The following is a 20,470-nucleotide window of genomic DNA, read 5'->3' as shown; positions in this document are numbered from 1 at the left end:
CGTAGCATGCTATAAAGTAGTAAAGAAAGCAATCTTTTGGTAAAGTGACGAATTGTCTAATTACAAAGCTTATAAGATGGCAGTATGATAACTTTGACTGCATTACTAAATAATCCCAGTGACTGATCAGATGTGCCTGGATTCCATTAAGGAAAAAATATGCCATTAAATATTTAATACTAAAAGCAAGGAGACACACCAGGATTGCTAACCTCCAATCACCGGGGTGCATGTATCTCTACATTTGGAGGTAGTTGCTAGTTGAGACATCTCTCTCGTCTGCTCACAACAGTTGCTAGAAGACTTCATTATTGGGATTATACTTTCCTTCTGGTTTTAAGTGAAGCAGGCAAACAGCCAACATTCGTAGCTGCATGCACATCCTGCCACTCTAATTATGAAAAGCTGATGCATTTATGATTTATTTATTTATTTTTTACAATAGACTGAATCTCTGAGGAGATTCAAGGGACAGTTCTTCTCAGAAGTGTTCTTCCAAGTAAAGTGACACTTGTAGGACACTTGAGATTTCAAAACAAAACAATTCATGTATTTTTAATGATGGTATTTATCTATTATGTTCTTCGTTATTAACCATTCACTTACTATTTCTCTTCCTTTATGTACAAATAACCTATGATGAGTTGGTGTCTGTTTATCACAGTTAAGGACCAGATGGCCAACTAACTTCTAAAGTTCAGAAGGATAATTAGTAAATTCTTAATCAGCATTTTTACTTACATGTGTGTTGGTCAAGGTTGATTATGTACATAAGGCTAGTGCTCTGATTTATTAATCGATAAACGTGTTGGCCAAGCCTTGTTGCCTTATTTATTTGAGTATATAACTTGCCATTAATTCATATAGAGGTAATATTTTAAAAATGACAGTATGTCATTATGAAATGGTAGAGGTTACTTTCATTGCTTTGGCCTTCCCTTTAGTGACAAAAACTTTTATTAGAGTACTATGTCTCCCCACTAGAGTATGACTTTCTTAGAGCTAGGAATTACATTTTATTTATTTTGAATCCCTAGAAATCTTCATTGTATTCACTAGGGTTTAATTGTTGACTGAGTTAAATAATGCATGAAAACTGTACCTTTTCTGTTTTATGGTGTATTCTTTGTTAAATATATTTTAAAATTATTACAGTACTGTAAATACACAACACTAGGTAAAAAGGAATCTTTATTATGGTAAAATTCAAGAAGTTCAGTTGATAGCTCAGAATCACAGAAGCTGTTATTATCATAAATTCTTCAGGGAATAATGAATCATTATATTAATTATTCCAGAGTTCGGCAAACCTTTTCTGTAAAAGCCCACATATTTTACACTTTGTAAGCCAAGAAGCAAAAATGAATTATTACTGGCGATTTGTAATGCACGCTGAGATGGTTACTTATGGTCTCCATGGCAACTCCTTAACTCTTCCATTATAGTTGAAAGCATCCATGGATAATATATAAGTGAACGGGTGTGGGTGTCTCCCAATAAAACTTTGTTTACAGACACAGAACATTGATTTTCATATAATTTTTACTTGTACCCAAATATTCCTCTTTTTATTTTCCCTCAGCCTTTTAAAAATGTAAGAAAATATTCTGAGCTTGCAGGCTGTGCAAAAACAGGTGGTGGATCAGATTTGGTCCATGGGCCATTGCTTGCCAACCCTTAAATTATTTTTTGTAAGCCAAAAGATTTTTTTGTACACAGTAGGAGACAGCACGTGTTATCAAAAACTTCTCTAATTAAAGAAAAAGATAGGAAATATTTTATTTGTTACCTTCTAACAAGCCACTGGTTCTACAGTTTAACATTGCCAATGACATTTGTAAGCATAGTATGTATACAATAATTGTTTTTTGAATTTATTATTTTTTGTCCTCAAAACATTTGATTCAATAAATTTAAAATGTTTTAATTCAGTAATATAGTAGAAGAGATGTAGTATTTCACTAAGGATTAGGAAGAAATAAAATTCTTAAATAGAAAAAATGTGTACTTTACTAATGTCTTACATACTTAAACTATCATTCTTGGTCTTTTGTTTTTGTTTTCTTTAACTACAGATGTTATAGTTTGTTACTTTGCCTTGAAAAGAAATACACATTTTTATATTTTTAAAAAATTTTATTTGTTTAATTTATTTATTTTTGGCTGTGTTGGGTCTTTGTTGCTGTGCGCAGGCTTTCTCTAGGTGCGGCGAGCGAGGGCTACTCTTCGTCGTGGTGCGTGGGCTTCTCATTGTGGTGGCTTCTCTTGTTGTGGAGCACGGGCTCTAGGCGTGTGGGCTTCAGTAGTTGTGGCACACGGGCTCAGTAGTTGCGGCTCGCGGGCTCTGGAGTGCTGGCTCAGTAGCTGTGGAGCACGGGCTTACTTGGCTCTGCAGCATGTGGGATCTTCTTGGACCAGGGATCGAACCCGTGTCTCCTGCATGGAGACATGGTGGATTCTTAACCCCTGCACCACCAGGGAAGCCCCAAGACACATTTTCCTAGTAGAATTATTTTGGCTGTGTAACTCGGGTTCAGAAATTTTTTGTTTGAGTCTTCAGATCTTTTTCTTAGATAATGGATATTGCCTTCAGATTTTACTTTGTGATTTGACTATTTCTGTTATGAATGAGAAGGACCTCTCATGGGAGGAAAAAACAGCTTTTAGGGGTGTAACACTAATAGTAATGAAAAATTGTGATAAACTGCTCTGTTAAATTTTACTGTTTTTAGAAACAGAGTGATAGTTTTGATGGCAGAAATCAGACATTGCTATATGATGAAGAAAACAAGGTGGTATATTATAAAGGTAAGCAGGTAAGTTTGGGGATGGCTTCTCTAAGTCAGATGAAAAAGAAAAAAATGTGGCCTGATCAAGAGAGAAAATAGCCCAACTACTATCTGAAAGGGTCAATTTTCATTAAATTTTTCTTCAGTACCTAGTGTTACGTATTTAAGGAGATGTATTTAGATAAATGTTCTTTGTAAAGTATGACGAAGGAAGGACAGAAAGCCCTGTCATATTGGGCAAGTTGACTATAGCTCAGTATCTGGAAGAGCTTTGTCATTAGAGTGGTCCAAGGATGTATCAGGCTGCCCTGGCATAGCTTGGAGCTTCCTGTCCCTGGAAGTGTTTCATGCCAGATTAGAAGCACATGTCAGGATGAGTTATCTCCATGAATAAGGTAAGGCTTGATGATATGTAAAGTGTTCTGTGTTTGTTGTATTCATGGTGCATAATGGAAGAATGTAGTATATCTTTCCCCATCCTCTCTATCCAAGTCCAGCTTATTTCTTTATTTTTTTTTTTAACCGGTACGCGGGCCTCTCACTGTTGTGGCCTCTCTCGTTGCGGAGCACAGGCTCCGGACGCACAGGCTCAGCGGCCATGGCTCATGGGCCCAGCCGCTCCGCGGCACGTGGGATCTTCCCAGACCGGGGCATGAACCCGTGTCCCCTGCATCGGCAGGTGGACTCTCAACCACTGCGCCACCAGGGAAGCCCCAGCTTATTTCTTTGATGAAGTCCACCTGACTAGGATTGATCCTTCCTTGTTGTAAAATCAGTAGCCACTGGTGTTTTCTATGCCAATCATTTGGCAATGGTGAATATTCTTTTAATTAGCTATATGTCTTCATTTCCTACATTCCCAGTTAGATGGTAAACTTTGTGAGAATAGGAGTCATGTTACCCAATTCCTTCCTTAAGCACAGTACAACCGTACAATTTTAGGCCTGAAAAGATCACAGAAACTATCCAGCTCCGTAGTCTCCTCACTTCCTTCCCTCTCCCTCTTTCCATGATACATCAGTTGTGGCTCAGAGAAGGTTAATAAAATAGTCACCCAATGACAGGATGGATGCTAAAATTTAGGTCGTTTGAGCTCAAATGCTCTTTCTCCTAGTTGATGCCTAAGTGCTCAAGAATTACTTTCTAAGTTGAAGTAAAAATGTGATAGAGCAAACAGAACTTAACGTTACAAACAACTTTTCAACAATATCTATTCCTTATATATTTTTTCTAGCTTTATTGAGATGTAATTGACATATAACATTATATAAGTTTAATATGTGCAATGTGTTGATTTGATACACTTACATATTGCAAAATGATTCTGACTGTAGGGTTAGGTAACACGTCTGTCACGTCACATAATTACCAAATTTTTGTGTGTGTGTGGTGAGAACATTTAAGATCTACTCACGTAGCGGTTTTTAAATATGATACAGTATTATCAGCTACGATCACTATGCTATCCAGTAGATTCCCAGAATTCATTCATCTTACAGCTGGAAGTGTGTACCCTTTGTCCATCTCCCCATTTCCTGGCACCACCCCTCTCTATTCCTTATTTTGAAGGTTATCAGTATAAAGCCAGAAAATTAAGAATAAGTTGCACCATAGGATTACTCTTAACAGCATTGGAACCTAGATTAGATTGTCTCTGTAATGATGAGTTTCAGTCTCAGGGACTCTGTATGGCTATGTTTAAATGATGGTGGCTTTCCAAACCATCTGGATACATTCCCTTCAGATAACTCTGTTATAAACAGAGCTGCTTTATTACATACTTAACAGTATGTGGATTTGTTTTGTATTCCTCATTTTTTTTTGTCCCATATTTACCAGGAAGCCAGTGGGTATTTAGACACTGGTCTTTGTCTTACACGAACAGATCAAGCGATAATTGAGAGATTTATCACAAGTTGCCTAGTGCTGCACTCACCCAATTTTATTTTATTTTATTTATTTATTTTTTTGTGGTACACGGGGCTCTCACTGTTGCGGCCTCTCCGGTTGCGGAGCACAGGCTCCGGACGCGCAGGCTCAGCGGCCATGGCTCACGGGCCCAGCCACTCCGCGGCATGTGGGATCCTCCCAGACCAGGGCACGAACCCGTGTCCCCTGCATCGGCAGGCGGACTCTCAACCACTGCGCCACCAGGGAAGCCCACCCAATTTTATTTTTTATTTTATTTTTTTTACTCTACAAAGTACTTTAACAAATGTATTTATTTGTTACATTTATTACTTATAACAACCTTCTGAGTTATTGTTACTATTCCTTTTGCAGATGATGGAATGCTTAAGGTCACATTGTTTTTAAATAAAGGAACCAGAGCTTTAACTTGACTATCAGGATTTTAGATTTTCTCCATCCCACCATACTGCATTCCCACCATACTGCATTCCCACCATACTGCATTCTGGTGTTATGTTAGTTTTGTGTTAAAGCTCTAATTATGAACTATTGTAAGCCTTAGGAGCAAAACCAGAGTGAAAGAAATGAGAATATGTATGATAAGATTTCTATCACTAATACTAAAGCACTACTATAGGCAAAGCTTTAAATTATTTAATTAGGATTCCTTCTGTTCTCATACAGTTGGTGCATCATGTCTTACATGTCTCTGCTTCATATATTCAAATCTAAAAAGGGCTGGCAGGGAGGGTCGGGGGAGGGTGGGTTTTTCATATCAAATATTTCTGAGCTGATGCTGCCACAACTCTATGTGAAAATAAAGATGACTGAAATGGAATTTGCATGGAGTTAAGCTAACTTTTGAAATCTAGATTCCACAACCTTGAAGTACTGGATCAGTTGAATTAGGAACAGGATTAAAAATACACTTTACAGCACTTTCTTTCCTACCCTCCTCCCCCATCATGGGTGGCAGTATTTTATTGAAATACAGGGCCAACTCAGCATCTGAAGAGGCCCATGTGACTTGCTGGTTGATGTCCTGGGCCCTGTTTCATCCTTTCTTTTCCCCTAATATTTATTTATTTATTTATTTGGCTGCACTGGGTCTTTGTTGCAGCATGTGTGATCTTTTAGTTGTGGCACACGTGGTCTTTTAGTTGTGGCATGTGGAATCTAGTTCCCTGACCAGGGATCGAACCCGGGCCCCCTGCATTGGGAGCACGGAGTCTTAGCCACTGGAGCAGCAGGGAAGTCCCCCTGTTTCATCCTTCACAGCCGTTCATGGGCTCTTGGTGTTTCAAGTTTAGAGCGAAAGTTGGTAAGGTATGTTGTTTTGGTGCCTCAGAAGTCTTTTGTAATAGAAGGTGACTGTGGGTTTTCTTGTTTTCCATTTGTCCGAGAGTCCATAGAGCAGTACCCACTTAAACCTCAAGTATGCAGATCTTAAGGTGTGATATTGTCCAAATTTTAGAAATCTTTTAATTGCCTTCTGTGGCATGACCTGCCGCTGATTCTCCTTCTACGTCTCATACCATTTTTTAAAAAAAATTATCATTCTCTAGTTCTCTTTTTACCTGTTGGATGACAAGCATTCCACTGCCGTGGCCTGACTTGCTGAGCCTTGCCGTTTCCTCTGAGATCCAATCCCATATTTTCTACTTAATAAAAATCTTCATTTGCATGATCTGTTTTAACTTCAGATTCATCCAATACTTAAACTCTTGTCTTATCCTCAGTAGGATGTGCTGCTTCTCCATCTTTTTTTTCTATCTCTTTTCTTAGCATGGCAGTCTCCTGAGTCAGCCACACCAGAAGCGTCAAGGATGCCCCTGAATATTCCCTCTCTCTTGCCTTCTATATGCCCTGCTTATGCTGCTTTTGAAATACCTCTTAACTCTGTTCTTTTCGTTTTATATATTTTTTGCCTCTGGCCTAGTTAAGTCTTTTTATCTTGCGTACTTGGCTCTAACTAATCTTTTTGCCTCTCTTTCCCTGGATCTCAACCCATTTTTAATACTGCCTTCAGAAATATATATATATAATTTTTAAAAATATTTATTTATTTATTTTGGCTGCTTTGGTTCTTCGTTGCTGTGCTTGGCTTTCTCTAGTTGCAGTGAGTGGGAGCTCCTCTTTGTTGTGGTGAATGGGCTTCTCATTGTGGTGGCTTCTCTTGTTGTAGAACGTGGGCTCTAGGCACGCGGGCTCAGTAGTTGTGGCTCACAGGCACTAGAGCGCAGGCTCAGTAGTTATGGCGCTCAGGCTTAGTTGCTCCACGGCATGTGGGATCTTCCCAGACCAGGGCTCGAGCCCTTGTCCCCTGCATTGGCAGGTGGATTCTCAACCACTGCGCCACCAGGGAAGCCCTAGAAATATATTTTTAAAATACCAATCTGATCATTTGTATCCCCTGCTTTAAATTTTGATTTCCTACTGCCTGTTGTATAAAATCAAGGTTTTAAAATATAGCATTTGAGGACTCTGCAGGCCTCATCCCATTACTGCTTTCCTGGAACTGGATGACTGCTTGGATAGATTGTAACTTGAGGGGTGTAACCATTTTCTTAGCACCTTGCATAGTAACCAGCAAGTTGCAGGGATTCAGTCAATGCATGCTTTCGCTCTTTTACATTGTTGCATCGTCACCTGCATTTTGCTTTTCCCCCTTCACATTATTGCATCGTCAGTGTGTTTCTTCACACTTCCAAAGCTTGATGATATCTGAAGCATTGTTGCTATGACAGTAGCAAACAAAGGTAGGCAGGGCAAGTTAAGTCCTCTGGATATGGAATTATTTTTGACAGGCTAAGGTATTTTTGAGCCAATTTGTAAAGCTGCCTGTGTATATGAGAATACACAAGGAGAGGTTGTCAAAGCCAGTGTGACAAATCAGCAAAGCCTGGTTACGGCTGCTGCTGCTGCTGCTGCTGCTGCTGCTGCTGCTGCTGCTGCTGTGTGTGTGTGTGTGTGTGTGTGTGTGTGTGTGTGTAAATGCGTAAGCAAGGAGGTGGAAATCATTGTGTTCCTTTGGATCCTAAGGTAGTGTGCTTCTATCTCGGAGTCATTCTGATTTGATAGAGGAAATTTAGCTTTGAATACAAATTATCAGCAGTAGTTGAGTGGGCTTCTGCTTTGTCAACACTGCTGGGTTTGATAATTAGAGAATTACAGGGATGTGATCAGATTTTGGAATTCCATTCCTGGAAGATATCTATGTGTTTGCTAATGGTTGTCAGGCAGGCTTCTAGCTTTTCTTTAGAGCAATTGCTAAACATAAGTTTTCTACCTCGTATTTCCTCGAGGAAAATATTTTCCTCGTATCAGTGATGTTTGGATGATCTTTGTCACTTCTGATGTCCTCAAAGTCACTAAAGAGAAGCTTGCAAATTCCTTTGCATTTTGTGGAAGCAAGGCATTATGCTCTGTGGTTATAGTTAGGGCTCTTTCGGCTTATTAGAGTAGAAGGGTATTTTCTACATGGCAAGGAGTGTTTAGACTTAGAGGATCTTGGTATTTGAAAGTTCTTTTGAAAACAACTTCATGTTTTCAATTACAAAATAATATAGTGGCTCAGAGAGTGTGATAATTCACATATATAGTAATAGTTATCAGCGTTAGTTGCGTAGGATTCAGAGTACTCTAAACTCTTGCCATTTATCATTTCCCCTAACAGTCAAGATTCCTTACCTAATTCCAAGCTTTGCATGTACAGCTCTTTCCATTCTTCCTGGCAAATTCCTTTTCATTCTTCAAGATTCACTTCAAATGCCCCCTTTCCTAGGAAGTCTTTCTCAACTTCCTTGGACATAGCCCATTATGACAGGAATGAGAAAGTTGAAGTACAAAATATAAGTGGATTAAAAAAATAAGAGCAGTCATGTCTATCATTTTATCCCTCCAGCCAGGAGGGATTAAAAAATATATATATATAGGTATATATATTTTTTGGCCACGCTGTGCAGCTTGTGGGATCTTAGTTCCCCACCAGGGATCAAACCCAGGCCATGGCAGCGAAAGTACTGAGTCCTAACCACTGGACTGCCAGGGAATTCCGAACCTTAAATAATTTTAAACAATTAAAAATACTTATTGATTTTAGAAATAACTTCGAGGTTCTATTTTATTAATATAGAGTGAATGCTTAAAAATTTTTTAGTGTAATTAAGCTTTTAAAATGTTAGGCAAGGAAGTAATTTTACATTTTTGTAGATGAATACCAGTTTGGGTGCTTTTTGGATGTTGTTTTTAGAATGTTGACGTTGCAGTCCTTTCCATCTTTATTTTCAGTGTCAGCAGAATCCCAAGTATAAGAAAATGTGATTAATTCTTTCACATTGAAGTCATTTAATCGTTCTTTGCCTAACAGCTGCTTTTTATTCAGTACACTGAACATAAAATTCTAGAGTGCCTTTGTGCAATCATAAATTTTAAATGTGAACCATTCTTCCTCTGCAGTATCACATGCTATTGTTGTTTTGATTTGTCAGTTTGGTAGGCTGTCTTGCTAGAGACTGCTGTTGTAGTTGGTTAGGAGGGCGTTCTTCTGAGACTAAACCCTTTCCCCAGCTTTGTATGTCATCATGGTATTTAGTGTCATGTACTGACAGTAACGAAGTGGGGAACAATTGGTTTGCCTTGTCATTCCTAAGCTCCTTTTATTTCTAGAAAATCTTGGAGAAGTGGAGAAGTAGGGTCAAAACAAAGCCGTGGGGTTCTTACTTGGATATTTTGGGTCAGAAAGAGCCAGCTTAGTAAATTTCAGCTCCACAAATGTATACCGTCTCTGTGGGAAAAGAAGGGTAATTAACACTTCGTTTCTGACTTGTCTGGTAGGAGACATAAAAGAAATATATAAATAACTTAAATATAATTATATTGAAAGTTCCTTGAAAGCAGGACTATGCCTTAATCTTCTTTTTAAAACATTTTACATGCCAGACTCCGTACGTTGTAGTTGCTCAGAATATTCTGCAGACTAAACTAACGGTAGTAGGTCCTGAGATGGAGATCAGGTGCCGGGGGATCATTTGATTCAGGCCTTTAATGGAAGGTGTTGCAGGTGGAAGAGTCAGTGCTGACTTCCTAGAATTTAGCAGCCACTGTTCCACATAGGTCAGTGCAGACCCCAGCACTGTGAAGTAGACTGCTGTGGCTCTGGTTGCCAGAGGAGGAAGCAATCCAAGGAGATTTTTGCTTCTGGTTTAAGTTTAACGAATCTGACTATTTTTGCTTAGGAGCTTTAAGATTTTCCTTGAAACGTAACCTGAGGCGGTTCCAGTGAGTCTCGCTTCCCCTATGTGAGCCCTCCACGTGCACTTGCTCTTCCTGGCCCTGATGGAATCTCCTAATTCATGACAGGCACGTTCTCAAGTGGGAAATTTGGCTGTAGACTTTTGTTTGTTTTGCTTTTTGTTTTTCAAAATAAACTGAGAAGCATCTTTTAAAAGACGTGAAGAGAAAGAGTAACCTAGGTGTCTCAGGAGCCTTGGTGATCTCAGGTTGTTTGGTATACATGAAAGAAAACAGTTTCCAAAAGGAGATGGCCAACGTATATGGAAGTGCAGAGATGTTAAGGGGGCATAAATACGGCATTCAGTTTAGCAATTAGAAATTCACTGGTGGGACTTCCCTCATGGTGCAGTGGTTAAGAATCTGCCTGCCAATGCAGGGGACATGGGTTCAAGCCCTGGTCCAGGAAGATCCCACATTCCCGGGAACACCTAAGCCCCTGCACCACAACTACTTAGCCTGTGCTCTAGAGCCCGCGTGCCACAACTACTGAAGCCTGTGCGCCCTAGAGCCCTTGAGCCGTGACTACTGAGCCCATGCGCTGCAACTACTGAAGCCCGTGCACTCTAGGGCCTGTGTGCTGCAATTACTGAGCCTGCATGCTGCAACTACTGAAGCCCGCGTGCCTAGAGCCCGTGCTCTGCAACGAGAAGCCACCGCAACAAGAAGCCCGTGCACCACAACGAAGAGTAGCCCCTGCTCGCCGCAACTGGAGAAAGCCCACGTGCAGCAACAAAGACCCAACACGGCCAAAAAAAAAAATTCAAAAAAAATTAAGTAAGAAAATAAAAAAGAGTAAAAGAAAAGATATCCATTGGTCTGTCTTAGATTTGAATGGATCTTAAAAAAAAAAGAGAAATTCACTAGTGCTATTTTTATATTTTATGCAGACTCAAAGTGTGAAGGCTTTTTTTGTTTTACTTCGGAATAGTAGTTGAGTGATTAGGCTTTTGGTATTTTTACCAAAATTATAAGTTGTTTCTCAGGATGTATTGCTCCTAATGAAAAACTGAGTTATTCTTTCTCATTCTTAGAAGAAAATCCCTCGCCTCCCCTATATTTGAACTCGGAATTACTTCTAGCTAAGTTGGTTCATTGGCCTGAAAATCAGCCAGTATGTTTTAAAGTATTTCATGAAGAGCTACAAGAGTCATGGTGATTTAGGATTTTACAAACTTTGGTGACCGTGTTATGTTCTGTAATGAAAGTATCCGGGATGAACTAGGAAGTCAGAATGGTCTTATCTGAGCCGTCATTTGCTTTAGTCAATCCTTTGTAAAGCATTGTTTTACAGTATTAACCCTAAAGGTGGTGCACACATTTAATTTGGGGATTACTTATAACTTACTAAATTGTAAGTGTAGGTTTATCTTTATGTATATGTGTGATCTCTTATTGTACTAAGGCACTAAGTAAAGTGATTATCCATTAAAAAGCCATGTCCATTGAAGAGCCATGATGGTAACGGCTCCATCATGCTGTTAAAGTAGAGTCACTCGCTGGCAGGTGTGTTGGAGATGTAAACCAAATTGTTCTATTTTGAATAGGGAGCTGCTTGAATGGCCGTAAATGTTTGTGTTTGTATTTGTATATAGAAAATATAGGCTTTTTTCATGAGCGTTAAGACAATAAAGTTTTTGAAAAAAATATTTTGAAGGAAAATAATGGCATAGGTAAAGTAAAGCTTGAAGGTATATTCTCTTGCATGTTTTCAGCACAACGCAGAAATACATTTTGTGGTGCCATTGAGAAGGTTCCCAAAATCAGTGGTGTGAATACCTGGCTTACTTACCAAGTCTAGCTCTTTACAAGCTTGAAGGGAATGAGAACTTTAGTAACATGGTTTGTCATGGTTGAATGCTGCCATTAGGTATCAGGAGTATATTAAAGAGGAGGGTTGGGCTGTTAAATATCGTACTCACTTGTTAAGACAAGGTAATAGTTGAAAAATCATAGGACAAACTAACCTTGTATACTTATTAAAGAAAGGAGCCTTAAAGTATTTTTGGTTCCTTCATATTAGATTTTCTTTCTTCTTCTTCTTCTTCTTTTTTTTTTGATGTGGACCATTTTTAAAGTCTTTGTTGAATTTGTTACAATATTGCTTCTGTTTTATGTTTTGGTCTTTTGGCCACAAGGCATATGGGACCTTAGCTCCCCGACCAGGGATATAACCTGCACCCCTGCATTGGAAGTCGCAGTCTTAACCACTGGACTGCCAGGGAAGTTCGTAGATTTTCTAATTAAAAATTCTGTGGTAATTAATAAAAGTCAAACTTCAGTTAGAATTTTCCTTCAATACATATGACTATGGAAGCTTATATGTTAATTTCAAATTATTTTTTAAAATGGTTTTATTTTCTTTATCATCCTTCTTTAATATTCATTTCTTAACATCTGTATGAGAAAGTAGCCCTTATATGCATATTATAAAATGGAGGCAGTCTGACTCGACCATTAAAATTTTTTTCTAATGTAATAAGGCTGTGAAATTACCACGACCCCTAGTATTTTATGTTAAAAGGGCGATTTGTGTTATATTGGAGATAACAAGGAAGCTCTTATGCTGAGGCTTGTGCTGAAATGAGGTTTTCTGTAATTCTATGAAATTGTTGTTTGAGTTTAACTTTTTTCTTGAGGCAATTTTATATCTTATAAGATTTTAGAAACGGATGTGAAATGGAATCTTTAATCATTGTTTCAGTAAATGAAGTCTGTGCTCCTCAAAATGTGAGCTCTGAACTCTTTGGGACTCAGCAATTTTTGTGAGCGATTTAGGACACTTCTGATAAAAGCTTGAAGCAACCTCAGGAAAAGTGAATTATAATGTTAGGAATAGATATACATTTGTAAAGTTATCCTTGTTTCTTACTCCAAATAATTGTATCAGAGTTTATTCCACACCACATCTTATGTGCGTATTGTAGAGATTCAGTGGTTCTGGGGTGAGCTGCAGCAAGGCTGTGCTCAGGGGTGGAGCTCAGGAATGTAATAATTTTCAACCAAGATGAAAGTTTCATGTCTCATTAAGTAAACAGTTAAGTCACAACCCACAGAGATTTATCAGTGGACTATTCCTATATTATTTCAGATATAAATTTATTAATTTGTACCCAAGGGCTCAAAAGCAACAGAGGCATTGACAGAACATTAAGTTCCATCTTGATGTCACAGGTCTCTACAGTGATCTTGCTGGAAAATATTAGTAGTTTCAAGATAATTATGACTGTGACTAACTATGAATGCTGGAGATGAAGAGAATATTCCCACTTCTAGCAGCATCGGTGGGTGGGTGGGTGGCCTTTAGGCTTTGGTCTGTGATTCACTTCATTTTGAGGGTGAAGGAAAAAATCTTTATGATACTTTTTTCCTCACTATTCTTTTCTGCTTATGTGTTCATTGAAGTCTTTTGTTTAAAATCACATTTTCAGTTTTCTGTTGCTTGTCATTTACTAATATTCAGAGCAATGTGTGATTTTATGGCATGTGTGCACATTACAGGGGTATTTTTTCAAATTCATTATTTTTCTGTATGCTTTGAGCTATTTTCTTTTTTTAACTGAAATATATTTCTACATGTACTATGGTTACTTCCATAGGAAGTTTTTCAATTTATTTTGCTTTGTACAGATTTTTACTACTGTATTTCTTCTGTATATGTGGCCTATAGGAATTCATTCAAATGTATTTTATATTAGGTCCTGTTTTGTTAGTTGCTAGTTTCATCTGAAATATAGTACCATTATTTAATACTGTATGTGTGATATGGGATCTTATTTACCAATAAGATTATTATGCTTTTTTCCATGCTAAGTATCTGTTGATCTAAAATACTTAAAAAATAACTTTGTGGTGCTATATTTTATTTTTAGGTTAGTAGACTGTCATTGCATATCCTGAACTTGATATTTCCAACTGGATTCTAGTCTACAGTATATGAAGCAAACAATTACTTTCCTCCTACAAAATCACTTTAAAATCACTCTCAAGACATATATTAATAAAAGTATTTCTATAAATTGTTTGCCCTAGTTCCTTACATCTTTGAAACTCTTCAGAGAAACAACCAACTATATGTATGCGTGTGTATGTGTGTGTGTGTGTGTGTGTGTGTGTGTGTGTATTTGAAGGGGAGAGGGGGCAAGAGGGGAGAGAGAAAGAGAGAGGGAGGGAGACGGATGTGGCTGTACTGGGTTATTTCCCACGTGACAACGATTTGCTTGAGCTGGGTAGCAGCTACTACTTTCAGTGAAGTGTGAGCACTTCAGTTTGCTATACTGAGCCCACTCAGCCAACCCCAACCCATTCAGACTTAATCTAAACTTAAACTTGAGCTATAGATTTTTTAAAATCACTGTAACTGAAGTAGTCTTCTTGTTTCTTTTCTCTTCCTTGTTGTGTATGTAGTTCTTTCCATTTGGAACCTCTTTCCCTATTGAAAACATTCTTCAGTGATCAATTCCAATTCTGTCTTTGCACGAAAACTCTTACAGTAAGTTTCATATGATTGAAAATCTGGCTTGATATTGAATGAAGCAAAAAAGGGATTTGTTTGCTATGAACTGAAAAATGCCTCGTCAAGCACTCCTAAACTAAATCCAGAGGCTCAAGAGCTGTCATTAGGATCTGGTATCTCTCCATTGCTAGACTCACTTTCCATGCGATGCCTCCATTCTCAGATAGGCTCTCCCCTTGTGGTGGCAAGACAGTGGTCGCAAGCTCTAAGTTTTCATCCTCTCAGCTGCAAATCCAGCATGAAAAAGAACTTGTGTTTTTGGTTGCTTAAGCAAAATTCCCAAGATTAGTGATGATTGTATCTAATTAGCATGGCTTGGGTCAGGAATGCATTTTTTTTTTTTTTTTTGCGGTACGCAGGCCTCTCACTGTTGTGGCCTCTCCCGCTGCGGAGCACAGGCTCCAGATGCGCAGGCTCAGCGGCCATGGCTCACGGGCCCAGCCGCTCCTTGGCATGTGGGATCTTCCTGGACCGGGGCACGAACCCGTGTCCCCTGCATCGGCAGGCGGACTCTCAACCACTGCGCCACCAGGGAAACCCAGGAATGCATTTTTGAACCATTTTCTGTAACCAGGAGGATGCAGTATTTTCGATTTGCTCAGCCTAGGTCACATGCCCACCCCTGCAGTTAGCTCCAAGGGAGCAGGGAGACAGATAAAGGGGAAGAGATGATTACCAGAGGAATATGGGGGTGAATGCTGGATGACAAAAATGGTACTTACCTTCACCTTCCTTGCTTGCCCTATTGCAAATTCTGTGCCCCTCTGCTAAACTTCTCTGATACTGATGATCAGCAGCACCTCTAATATTCTGCTTTGTATTATAGTCATTTGTTTATTCAGTTATTTGCCAGACATTTATTTAGTGCCAGTGATTTTGCAGGCATTGTGCAAGGGGATGGGAATACAAAGATAAAAAAGACACATCAGTTTGCCTTGGGGAATTCACAGTACAATATGTGTCATTTGTTTCCCAACTGGATTGTAAAGCTTAGGGTGTACCAGAAATATTATTGTGTTCCCTTATAGCATGTTACAATATTTTCCATGAAATAGACTCTCGATAGTATAAAGTTTGTGCATGCAGCTTATTAAAACATAGTTTCATTACTTCAAACTTGCTAGATGAATGAATCTCAATTTGTGACCATCTTGTCTGTACTCATACCTGAAAAGCATTCCCACTGTACCTGTATGCTTCTCCCTTGGCCTGGCAAGAAGCCTGCTATCTCTTTGACAGGCTCCTGTGGAGCTTGGTAATTCTTGTATCACAGTTACTTGTTGGTTTATCTTGGCTCCTGTAGTAGAACTGGATATTCCTGAGGGCAATGAATTGCTTAATACGTGTTTGTTGATTTCATTCTGTTGAATGGTGGAAATGTATGTGCTTTGATCGTGGGAAACAGTTGCAGTTCTTTTTTCGCTCTCTTTATAGTTATTTGTTCATAAGACTTTGTCAAGATTTTCCCTCAAGTTCTCATTGATGTTTAACAGGCACATTGGGTTTTGTTCTTCATTCAGTTTTTTATGTGTACACTTTGAACTGGTATTATTTTAATACCTGTCATGAAGTCAGGGTTGGTATTAATAATCAGAGAGGACTTATATCTCTGGAAAGCTACAGCTGTCTTTAGGATGGGTAGCATTATAGAGTTAAAATGAATTCCACTGACTAGCTGGGTGTTTTCTGTTATCCAATCTGAAGTTAACATCCCTCGTTTCTATTTTTTCTGCAATAAAATTCAGGCTTCGATTTCCTGAGGTTTTTGTAATTGCTAATGAAAAAAACTTGGTGTGCTTTGAGAAGGATAAGAGCCCAGATTGAAAACTGGCCATATGCCAAGCACTGTTCCTTGCATATATTATCTTTTAAATCTTCCCAACAATTTTATGGGGGTAATACTATTATTATCCCTATATTGTAGGAGATAAACTGAGGCTTGGAAAGGTGAAGGAACCTGCCCACGGTCACTGACAGAATTGGGCCCCTAAACCATGTATCGCTCATTTCAGAGCCCATGGTGTTAACACCTGAAAAGCACAGAGGCATTTAAAAACCCAAATTCATACCTTGCCACCCATTTCCCCCTCCCACCACCCTGAAGGTTGATAGCATCTTCATGCTGGTAATATATTAAACATTTGCTGGACTAATTTTCTCACCAGTATTCCCAAGATGACAATTTTGTGTATTTCTTTTCATCTCTTGTGTAATAACAGTGCTAGAATATAGTCAACACATTAGCTTTCATATCTCTAAGTATCTTTAATCCTTTGACACAAACCAAAGCCATTGTCTATAATATATGCAAATATGTATTTTTCAACTGTGGTAATAAATTTCATCACTTATTTCAAACATTTATTCAAGTGTTTAAAAAAAATTTGTGTGCATTATAAAAAAATTAAAATAATCAATAAAAGTGCAGATCAGAAATTCAAGTGCCTCAGAAACCCTGCTTCTTAGAGACCACCATTTCCATCATTCAGCAGACTGCTGTTGGGTCTACGTCTGTATCTATATCTAATATATACAGTCCTGAATGCATACCATATATAATTTTCTTTTAACAGTTATATACTGTTCCATGGTATGAAACATGTCAAAATGTAATTAACCAGTACCCTTTTGAGTTACGTCCATTTTTTTTTCCATTGCATGGAACATCAGTATACATATATCTTTATAAAATAAAGTTTTTTTGTTTTTTTGTTTTTGCATAGGATAAGTGAATAGAAATGAATTTCCTGAGGCATATTTTGCATTTTTATATATGTTGTCAAATTGTATTCCAGTATGTATTGTATTAACTTATACCCCATCAGCACTGTATGAGTGCACTGCTCTTTTACAACCTGGCTAGCATGAGATATTATCATTCTTTTTAATCCTTGTCCATCTTGTAAATGCTGTAAATAATATCTCTTTGTAATTTTAATTTCATATGTTATTTAGTTCTGTTGCATTTTAAATCTTGAAGTTTTGCATGATAAAACCTTGAGACTGACTCTTTTTCTCTGTGAAATTGAGGCCATGACAATTCTAAGCAGGCCTAGACATTTTCTCTGGCTTTTAAAAGTAGAAATGTTTCTTCCTTCTTTACATGGTAGAGTCTAATATACAGGTAATATTGTATATTCTTGATAGTCCAGTCATTGTCACAACATTATGATAGCTTTTTGAACAGCCTTATTTTGAAAGCCATTAGGTGTAGAATGTTTTAACCTGGTGGGGTATATCTTTTACTTTTAGAGCAAAACTTCCATTTCATTTCTGATATTTTGTGAAAGAATACCTGGAACTAAATGTGGCAGCCCCTATGTGATATCTGAAATTGTACTGTAAACACAGGAGAACCCCTATAATGTTCTCAGCTTTCTTCTTTACATTCAAGTCCTTTGAATTTAAATCAGCCCATTAGGCATTACTTGAGTTTGTAAGCTTTACTATGCTTTTTGGTTATAGGAGAAAATTAATATTCAATATTTAAAACTTTTTTCAATTTACTACCTTTTGTAGTGCTTGATATTACTATGCAGTTATATTTTATCCCTCCCCCCACTTTTTGCCTGCACTAATAGGTGCTAATTATTATATTTTACCTCTGTAAGCATGTTCTTGTCTTTTAGGAATACTTCTCTTAGAAGTTCCTTCCTATTTCTCTTTGACTTTTGACAAAACTGTCTCTGAACCTGCAGGTTTAAATAGACAAAGGAAAAAGCATATGTTGTTTATTGTCTTTCCAGAAGAGGGTGTAGCAAGAGAGGAAAAGAGCAACTGTACTATCCTGTTCCTCTTCATATTTGGCATCTCTTAAAAATTTCAGATGACGGAATATTCATCATATTGAAAAACACTCCTACACTTGTAATTCATAAATAATATTGGCAATTAAATCCAAGATGTTCTGTTAACAGGAACCAAAAAGTAGATCTGTCTCCCTCTAAAATATGAAGATCATTGTCCTATGAGACAAGGATGAACGGGGAAAACACATATTTAGGACTGAAATGGAAGTCTTGGAAGGAAAAATCTTTTAATTAAAAGCATTACTAATCTCAGATAGATTCAGAGCATCCTTTAATAGTTGCAATGTATCTATGGCATTTACACATCAGAAAAAATAAACTAAATTTCGACATTTGATGCATGAGAAAATATTCTTTTTTTTTTTTGCCAAGAAATTTATTTATACTGCCGGGATTTAAAAAAAAGAAAAAAAGGATGGATTGCTGCTTCCTAGTACAAGTCACTAATTTCAAGTTTTTGCCTTTAAAAGCAAATCTGCGGGCTTCCCTTGTGGTGCAATGGTTAAGAATCCACCTGCCAATGCAGGGGACATGGGTTCGAGCCCTGGTTGGGGAAGATCCCACATGCTGCGGAGCAGCTGAGCCCGTGTGCCACAACTACTGAGCCTGCACTCTAGAGCCCATGCGCCACAACTACTGCAGCCCGCAGCGCCTAGAGCCCATGCTCTGCAACAAGAGAAGCCACCGTAATGAGAAGCCCACGCACTGCAATGAAGAGTAGCCCCCACTCGCCACAACTAGAGAAAGCCCGCATGCAGCAACGAAGACCCAACACAGACAAAAATAACAAATAAATTAAATAAATAAATTTATATAAACAAATCTGCTATTGTTTCTTTCACATAAGAATGGTTATTATATAATCCAGAAACACTAAGTTTTATTTGTTGAGGATTCTGATTTTAGTATTAAGCATGTAGAACATTGCAATGATTGATCCATTGTTTCCTTTTTCTCACTCTACCCTTTGAGGCTAGCTAGTTTCTGCCTCAGCTACTGTACTGAAAATGACTTTACTAATACGCCTAGTTACATCTGAAATGCAGATCCCAATATGCCTTTTCTGTTGCTGTGTTCTGTTGAGCTCTTTGAGGCGTATGTTGCTGACTGCTCTCTTCTTGAAACCCTCCTCTCATGACTTTCAAGACACTTTTGTCACCTTGTTTTTTTAAAATTCCACTGACCTTTAAATATTTAGTCTCCCTCAAGGTTTATCCTTGTTTCTCTTTATTAGTCTCCTTTTCACAATGTTTCCCTAAGGGGTATCATCCTCTTTTGTACATTCAGTTATTGCTCATTCACAAGTGAGTGAACCTTCGTCAATATTGCAGACAGCCCTCCTGAGTTCCAGCCCTCTGTTAACAACTTCTGACTGTTTACCACATATCTCCACCTCATTATTCAATCTTTCTAGAGCATGGATGATTATCTAGCACTTTCCCTCAAATTTGTACTCACTCGTGGGCTTCCCTGGTGGCGCAGTGGTTAAGAATCTGCCTGCCAATGCAGGGGACACAGGTTCGAGCCCTGGTCTGGGAAGATCCCACATGCCACGGAGCAACTAAGCCCGTGAGCCACAACTACTGAGCCTGCGCATCTGGAGCCTGTGCTCCGCAACAGGAGAGGCCGCGACAGTGAGAGGCCTGCGCACCACGATGAAGAGTGGGCCCCGCTCGCCGCAACTGGAGAAAGCCCTCGCACAGAAATGAACACCCAACACAGCCAAAAAATAAATAAATTAATTAATTAAAAAAAAGATTTGTACTCACTCATATATTTCCTTTACCATTTAATGTTATTATCCTCCATCTAAGTTCCTCAACCTAGAAAGCTTTGGTCTTAACCTTAATCTCCATAATCTTTAAGAACAATAAGCAAAAGTATGTAATCTGTGCTACCTATAGTTGTTATTTAAGTTGTTAATATTTTGTATGAATTTAATAAAATTTAAGATATTAGATTTTATGGAGTTTTCTGAAATCTTAACTGTGATTTTATTTTTTTAATTAAAAAAATATTTATTTATTTACTTATTTATTTGACCGCCTCGGCCTTAGTTGCGGCACGTGGGATCTTTATTGCAGCACAGGGGCTTATTTGCTCCATGGCATGTGGGATCCTAGTTCCCTGACCAGGGATAGAACTCACATCCC

The 20,470-nt window shown here is 38.3% G+C and overlaps 1 protein-coding gene across 1 annotated transcript in view; it reads left to right on the top strand.

Moving 5' to 3' along the window:
* The window catches only part of LOC112413381 (histone-lysine N-methyltransferase SMYD3-like), a gene marked incomplete at its 3' end in the record, with an annotated part of 216,415 nt that extends 197,597 nt beyond the window's left edge, over positions 1-18,818 (top strand). Inside the window, exon 6 of the mRNA XM_024765326.1 lies at positions 18,788-18,818. Coding sequence (XP_024621094.1) covers positions 18,788-18,818 — 31 coding nt within the window. The remainder of the gene's footprint in view (positions 1-18,787) is intronic.
* Positions 18,819-20,470: the final 1,652 nt, after the last annotated feature.

This window comes from Neophocaena asiaeorientalis, unplaced genomic scaffold (genome assembly GCF_003031525.2).
Source record: "Neophocaena asiaeorientalis asiaeorientalis breed wild unplaced genomic scaffold, Neophocaena_asiaeorientalis_V1.1 scaffold971, whole genome shotgun sequence".
NCBI classification, from domain to species: Eukaryota; Metazoa; Chordata; class Mammalia; order Artiodactyla; family Phocoenidae; genus Neophocaena; species Neophocaena asiaeorientalis.
The sequence above is the reverse complement of the archived record's forward strand: the minus strand, read 5'-3'. Positions and strand labels throughout refer to the sequence as shown.